At 46.7% G+C, this 8,244-nt stretch overlaps 1 protein-coding gene across 1 annotated transcript in view; it reads right to left on the reverse strand.

Moving 5' to 3' along the window:
• Iqcg (IQ motif containing G) overlaps positions 1–8,244 on the reverse strand; it is a 38,156-nt gene that overhangs the window by 11,548 nt on the left and 18,364 nt on the right. The window contains exons 6-7 of the mRNA XM_029544763.1: positions 5,927–6,008; positions 796–957 (exon numbers count right to left, since the gene is read on the reverse strand). Of these exons, the coding sequence (XP_029400623.1) occupies positions 796–957; positions 5,927–6,008 (244 nt within the window). The remainder of the gene's footprint in view (positions 1–795; positions 958–5,926; positions 6,009–8,244) is intronic.

An 8,244-nucleotide genomic window follows, 5' to 3' on the forward strand; every position in this document is an offset into this window, starting at 1 on the left:
AAAAAAAAAAAAAAAAAAAAAAAGCATGTGGTGAAGCGTGCGGTCAGAGCCAGGAACGACAGCCCACGCCTGGAACCCTGGAACCCCACCAACACTGGGAGCTGAGGCAGGCAAATCAGTTTAAAGCCAGTCCTGCACTACAAAGTGAGTCTGTGGCCCACCAGAAGAAGGGGGTGGGGAATCAGAGGGGTTGGGTGGCTGGAGAGCCCATGAGGAGGTGATCTTCACAGCACACCAGGAAGCAGGAGGCATAGCCACTCAAGTCTCTACTCACAAATATTTAACAGCAGAAAGCCTCATTCTTCCTCTTCCCGTTTTTTTGTTTTGTTTTTGTTTTCTGTTCTGTTTTGTTTTGCCGGCACGTTATCATGGCTGGCACCTCACTAAGGCGGGAGCAAGCGCAGCGGTGAGGAGTGCATGCTGATCTTGTTGGTTAGAGGACTTAACTTTGGCTCCCAGCACCCAGGTTGGGTGGCTCAAAAGCATCTTGTAACTCCAGCTCTGTGGGACACAGTGCCTCTGGTCTTCACTGGCACATTCATACACATAATTTTAAAATATGGAGCTGGAGTTACAAGAGGCTGTGAACCTCCTAACAGGGGTGCTGGGAACTGAACTCGGGTCCTCTGAGAGAAATGGATACTCTTAACAGCTGATCCATCTCTCCCGTCCAAGATAAATCACTTTTTAAAAAAGTGACAGCCCACATGACATCATCAAATCATCTATCTACCTGAGTCTTTCTTTGTTCTGCTGTTTGTTGATACTCGGACAGTCTAATGTAGCACAGGTTACCTCAATCTCCTCCAGCAAGAGTTCTTCTGCTCGGTTACATTTCTTCTGGGTCTGGGAAATCTGAAGCTCAGCATTTCTTTTCATATAAAGATTCTCCAAGTTGGTTTTTGCCTTCATCTCTTGTAGCTGGTCCCTGAGGTGAGCAATGTATTCGTTCCCGTTCTGCAGAGATAAGGCCAGGTTTCTGAACTTAAAATTCATCCAGCTTATAAATCAGGAGAATTCCCAAAGGTGTACCTACGGGCTGAGCTGATGAAGTAAATGTCCCAACAGAGGTTCCCCCTCTCAGCTGTGTTGGGATTAGCCATCAAGGGCTGGAGAGATGGCTCAGCGGTTAAGAGCACTGACTGCTCTTCCGAAAGTCCCGAGTTCAATTCCCAGCAACCACATGGTGGCTCACAACCATCTGTAATGAAATCTGATGCCCTGCCCGCTTCTGGGGTGTCTTAAGGCAGCTACAGTGTACTTAGATATAATATTGAATGAGTCTTTAAAATAAATAAATAATAACTATCCTCCTGAGGTGGCCTTCTGCTAGCACACTACGGGGAATGTACCCAGTCCTCAGAACAGCATGAAGAGAACGAGGCTCAGTGCCAAGCATAAGCCTTGGGCTCATCACAGATTCCAGGCCAGCCAGGGCTGCAGAGGGAGAACTCGTCTCATTACAGTGCTGTGCATGGTGGACCACACGTTTAACCCAGGACTCTGAAGGCACAGGCAGGTGGGTTAGTGTGCATTTCAGCCAGCCTGTTTACATGGCAAGTTCTAGGCCAGCCAGAGATACACACTGAGACCCTGTCTCAAAGAAGGAAAGAAAATGAAGCAATGGGGTACATGCCTATAATCCCAGCCCTTGGGAAAAGGCAGGCAGGATGATCAGAAGTCCAAGGTCACACCTAGCTACATCCTTAGCAGCTCAAAACCAGCCCAGGCCACAGGAGACCCTGTCTCAGAACAATCCAGAGTGCTGGCCAGATGGCTCAGTGGATCACTTGCCAACAAGTCTTAGGATCTGAGAGTGATCCTTGGAACCCACATGATAGAGTAAGAGAGCTGGGTCCCTCAAGTTCTCCTTTGACCTCCATACATGTTCCCACACGCAGGATAATAAATAAATGTGGAAGGGAGGGAGGGAGGGAGGGAAAGAGGAAGAGAGGAAGGGAGGGAGGAAGCAAGTACGCAAACTAGCAAATATAGACTGAGTCTTTTCAGAACCTTCTTCAGTAGTCAGAATTTGCCACAGATTTGCCATTATGGTCTCACTTTGGCAGAAAGAGCAATGGTCAAAGGTAAGCTCAAGTCCCGATTCCCCACAGACTCACCAGTTGTATGAAATTGGCCAAGTTAGTTAGGGCCTAGGTTTCACCTTCCAAGATATTAGTACCTAGTGAGTGACTATATGCACCCCACCCCTGCCCCCACCTCAACCCCATTCCCACTGGGGACTGGTTCAAAGACACTCCTCCTTCCCAGCATATCAAAACCTGAAGACACTCCAAGCATTCCCATAAAGTCTCTACAGTACAGATCCGAGTTCTTTCAAACTGGCTCTAGTTGGTTGGTTGGGTCTGTGAACTCAGAACCTGTAGTCATGTAGTCATATACTTAGTGTCTCATAGTTTTCTTTCTATTGCTGTGATAAAACATACTGACCAAAAGCTACTTTGGGGAAGAACAGGTTTATCTGGTTTAAGGTCACAGCCCATCACTGAGGGAAGGCTTGGCAGGAACTCAAGGCAGGAACCTGGCAGCAGGAACTGAAGTAGCGGCCATGGAGGGGTGCTGCTTACAGACTTGCTCAGCCTACTTTCTTATACAACCCAGGACAGCCCAGGGGCAACATCTCCCACAGAGGGCTGGGCCGCCTTACATCAATCATTAATGCAGAAAACGCCTCACAGACAGACACACAGGCCAATCTGATGGAAACAAGCCAATTGAAGCTCTCTCTTCCCAGGTGACTCTAGCCTGTATCGAGTCAACAAAACTCTGCCACAGTGAGTCACTGAACATGAGCTGGAATAGACCTCTGATGGTTACTAATGCTTCACAATTTTAAAGTCTCAAAACTCACTGATTAAAAAAGGCAGTTCTTCACCTAGCTAAGCAGGAGAAAGAGAACAGGGTGTGGGAAAGAAGGCAGGAGGCTCTGGGAAACAGTAAGAGTGACTTCCATTAGCACAGGGTCTAAGAAGGGCCATCTGAGGACACTTACTTATCCTGACACTTGAAAGATAAGTAAGCCAATTCATGAAAAATGAAGGCAGGGGCTGGTGAGATGGCTCAGCGGTTAAGAGCACTGACTGCTCTTCTGATGGTCCTGAGTTCAAATCCCAGCAACCACATGGTGGCTCACAACCATCTGTAACTAGATCTGACGCCCTCTTCTGGAGTGTCTGAAGACAACTACAGTGTACTCACATATAATAAATAAATAAATCTTAAAAAAAAAAAAAAAGAAAGAAAAATGAAGGCAAGAAAGTTTTCATTAAAAAAGAAAGAGCTGAGCTGGAGAGATGGCTCAGTGGTTAAGAGTGCTCACTGAAGCCAGGCGTGGTGGCGCATGCCTTTAATCCCAGCACTTGGGAGGCAGAGGCAGGCAGGTAGATAGATAGATAGATAGATCTTTTTTTAAAAAGAAAGTAAGTAAAATAACAAATTTTTTAAAAGGAAAAGGGCCAAAGTTCATGCTAGAGTCCCTGAGTAACTAAGACCTGGGTATATTTCAGAAACTGAAAGAAAATCTGCATCTTGACTTTAGCACAGGACAAGATGTACCCATATTCTGGTTGGCTTTATCAAATTGCCTAGATGTCAGCTGGAGAGATGGTGAGGTGGGTAAGAGCACTTCCTGTTCTTCCAGGGCACCTACATGTGTTTCCCAGCTCCCATGGTGGGCAGTTCAAAACCAACTGTAACTCTAGTTCCAGGGGATTCAATGCCCATCTTCTGTACTCCTTAAGAACCACACACACACAAGCCAGACAGTGGTGGCGCACGCCTTTAATCCCAGCACTTGGGAGGCAGAAACAGGCGGATTTCTGAGTTCGAGGCCAGCATGGTCTACACAGTGACTTCTAGGACAGCCAGGGCTACACAGAAAAACTCTGGCTCAAAAAACAAAAACAAACAAAAGAGAAGAAAAGAAAAGAAAAGAAGAAAAGAAAAGAAAAGAAAAGAAAAGAAAAGAAAAGAAAAGAAAAGAAAAGAAAAGAAACACACACACTCAGATATAGATGCAAACTCACACAGACAGATAGACATGAATACACATAATTTTAAAAATCACTTTTTAAAAACTGGAAGGCTATGAAAGAGGTCTATGGCAAACAGAAAGTTTATATTATATTATGTAATATTAAGTAATTGTTTATAAATTCATATAATACTGGCTGTCTAAAAAAAAAAAAAAAAAAGCCAGGCTTGAGAGATGGTTCAAGGGTTAAGAGTACTCACTGGCTGCTCTTCCAGAGGTCCTGAATTCCCAGCAACCGCATGGTGGCTCACAACCATTTGTAGTGGGATCTGATGCCTTCTTCTGGTGTGTCTGAGGACAGCTACAGTGTGCTCATATAAAATAAATAAATCTTGGGGGAAAAAAAAGCCAAAGACATCTGGTTTTACGCTATTGCCTTAGGCTTCTGAATAGTTTAATTTCCTTCCTGCTGAGTGGGAAGTCACATTTAGTGATGGTGTGAGACACAGAGTAAGATAAAAAAAATCCTAGCCGGGCGTGGTGGCACACACCTTTAATCCCAGCACTGGGCAGGCAGAGGCAGGCAGATTTCTGCAGTTTCAGGCCAGTCTGGTCTATAGAGTGAGTTCCAGGACAGCCAGGGCTATACAGAAAAACCCTGTCTTGGAAAAAAAAGAATATATATATATAATATATATAAAATATATTATATATTTAAATCCTAGCTGGCTTTAGATGCTAAAATCACGACTGGAGCATGGCAGCTAGTGACCCGAGTCCATCTCCATTATCTTCATAGCAAGCTACACAGCCGCAAGGCATGGCACACCCATGGCACAGGCTAAGAATTCTTTTCACCTTTCACTCAGCGATTCATCTTTACCACAGCCTGACATCCTGATTGTCCATGGAGCCAGGCGCTTCCCTGTGACCCAGGTCCTCAGACTGACACAGTGCCTTTGTAGGTTCTCGTAGCAGACTAAACTTTCTACCCAAAGCCCCCTCTGCCGTCAGACGTGGTCTGAACGCACTATTGGATCCAGAGATGATACAGTGACATAAGAATCAGCGAGCTCATGAGGCCCTGGTGGCTGCCGTAAGAAGTGAGTCAAAGCAATGTTAGTAGGAGTTCTTACCAGCCCTGGCTTGGGGAGCCTGGGCTTCGAGATTTGGAATTAGAAGCAATGAAAAGTCATAACTCGTCTGGCGTGTCGGGTTGCCACTTTGGTTGGATGGCAAAAGGAAAACAGGAAAGCAGTGGCCTGAAGTAATGGAAGTCACACAGCAAACAGTCCTGACGTGGGGTGTGAGGGCACACGCCCCTGACGCCCCAATTCCAGCACGTAGGATGTGGGAGCAGGAGAGGGTCATCCTTGGCTACTCAGCCAGTTCAAGCCAGCCTGAGCTACAGGAGACCAGGCATATTTATGCCTCTTAATTCTGTATCCGGTAACACTTCTATCTAGCCATACCAGCACTGTTGGGTGGGGTGGGGTGGAACGGGATGAGGTACGTACAACAAATGAATCTTGATCCCAACTTCTGTCATCTTTAGAAAATCAAGAATTGTAAAGTTATGATAGAATTTTTCAGGAGAGGAAACTTGTGTGGAGTCTGCAATTAGGAAGGTTTCAGCACACCAGAAGAACCCCCCAGGCTGCCCCCAGTTTCACTAGACACAATTGTATCTACTTCTTTCTCTCCTCTCCTCCCCCCTCTGTTCCTCTCCCTCCAGGATCTCACCACGTAGCCCTGGCTGGCCTAAGACTCAGAGATCCTCCTGCCTCAGCCTGCTGAATGCCAGGACTGAAGGTGGGCACCAGCACCCAGGCAGAACCCCAGCCGACACAACAGCCTCCGTAGCTCACGCTGACGGAGACGTCCACAGAGTGGGCTTAGCTCCGCAGCTTTTGCTGGCCTCCTCCTTCTTACCTGTACTTGCATTTGACGCTCCCTTTTGACATCAAGTAATTGTTTTTGAAGAGTTTTTATCTGTTTTCTTCCCTTTTCCTCCCTAGAAGAAGTAAGAATGGTAAGAACGGGCTGCTCCCTAACGTTCCCACCCCCCCCACCCTGCACTTCTGTAGCAGAGGTGCAGCTCGATCTTCACGAGGGTCCCCCAGCAACTGGAAGGGGAGCTGTCCCCAAAGCTGTTGCCTGTCTGTGGAATCTGTCCCCCTGGCTTTGCCTGCCTTAGTGGGAGAAGAATGTGCCTAGCCCTGCAGACACTAGTTGTGTGTGTAAGTTGTGTGTGTAAGTTGTGTGTGTAAGTTGTGCGTGTAAGTTGTGTGTGTAAGTTGTGTGTGTAAGTTGGGGGGGCAGGGAAGAGATATTGGGGGGATATATAGGGGTTCTACTTTCTCAGAGAAGGCAAGGGGGGTTAGGGGGAGGGACTGGTAAGGGAACTGGAGGAGGGCACAGCTGGGGTGTAAAGTGAATGAATAATGGGGAAAAATGAACAGGACTTCTCAAGTGTTAGGCTCAACTGGACGTTTAAAAAGTAGGTTCTAGGGCTGGAGAATGGCTCAGTGGTTAAGAGCACTGACTGCTCTTCTAAAGGTCCTGAGTTCAAATCCCAGCAACCACATGGTGGCTTACAACCATCCATAATGAGATTTGATGCCCTCTTCTGGGGTGTCTGAACACAGCTACAATGTATTTACATATAATAAATAAATCTTTAAAAAAAAAAAAAAAAAGCAGGTTCTAGGCAGGAGAGATGGCTATGGCTCAAGAGTTGAGATCAGAGGACTTGAGTTTGCCGCCCAGCATCTATGCTGGACAGCTCACAGCTGCCAATAGCTCCAGCTACCACAGATCTAACACCCTCCTCAGGACTTTGCCGGTACACAACACACACATGCATATAATCATAATTTAAAAATAATAAAAATAAATCTTTAAAAAACAAAAAGGTTCTTGGGCCCTTGCAGTGGCTCAATGGATAAAGGTGCTTGCTGCCAAGGCTGACAACCTAATTCAGAACCCAGAACTACGTGGTGGAAGGCGAGAATCGATTCCCATAAGGTGTTCTCTGACCTCTGAATGTGCACAATAGCACACACCAGTGCACACGACCACAAAATCACTCAATCAATAAACAAACAAAATGTAACTTTATAAAAAAAAAATCAGGTTCCTAATCAGGTTCAGAATTGGTATTCCTCCCTGTAATCTTAGCACTTGGAGTGTAGCGGCAGGAAGGCAAGGAACCAGTGTAGGTTACTAAGCAAGTTCAAGGTCAGCCTGGATCAGGTAAGACACTGCTTTAAAAACAACAACCACAACCACAACAAACGTTATTAAATGTCTGAAGAATAAGCAGGGTGGGGGCAAGCAGAATGGCCCAGCAGGTAGGTGAAGGTGCTGACCACCATGCCTGACCTGCATTAGATCCCTCAGACCCACATGGTGAAGGAAAGAACCAACAACTACTGTAGGCTGTCTTCTGATCTCCACGTGGGCACTCTTGCATGCATGCACACACATGCACTCATGTGTGCACAAACAAACACCAGCATACAAAATAAATTTCTGTAAAAAAAAAAAATTATAACCGGGATGCCCTTTTGAGTCCCTTCTGCCATTGTGATGGCAGGGCTGCTTACGGCTCATGGCTTTTCCAAGGTTCCCCCAGCACCCACTCCTGGAAAAGTCAACCAGGCATCTGGAGTTGGAATAACAATACAACAGGAAGTGGAGAATGGGGTCACACTAAAAATAAAGGAACAAGCCAGGTGGAGGTAGGTGCGCACCCCTTTAATCCCAGCACTCAGGAGGCAGAGGCAGAGAGAGAAGGAAACAGGCTGAGGTGTGGAGGGAGTAGCTCAGAGAACAGACAGAATGAGGGATAAGTCACAAGTCAAAATAAGGCCTGAGGGAGTGGAGGGAGCTGGGGCTTGGTGACACCTGGTTATCTGGGCCCTGCGCCCAGGCTCCCGTGTTCAGGAAGCAGTGCAGTCAGGGGCAGAGCTACAGTGAATGCTCTCACTGACCTAAGGGAAGACACTTGAGACACAGGCCAGAATAATCAACTGCACTTCCTCAGGAGACTGAAACAAGAGCTCCCTGGGCTACACAGTGACAAGTCAAGGTTAGCCCAGGTGACTTAGAGGGACCTGGTCTCAAAACAAAAAGTAGAAAGAAGCCGGGGAGTGGTGGCGCACACCTTTAATCCCAGCACTTGGGAGGCAGAGGCAGGCAGATTTCTGAGTTTGAGGCCAGCCTGGTCTACAGAGTGAGTTCCAGGA

Source organism: Mus pahari, chromosome 12 (assembly GCF_900095145.1).
Source record: "Mus pahari chromosome 12, PAHARI_EIJ_v1.1, whole genome shotgun sequence".
NCBI classification, from domain to species: domain Eukaryota; kingdom Metazoa; phylum Chordata; class Mammalia; order Rodentia; family Muridae; genus Mus; species Mus pahari.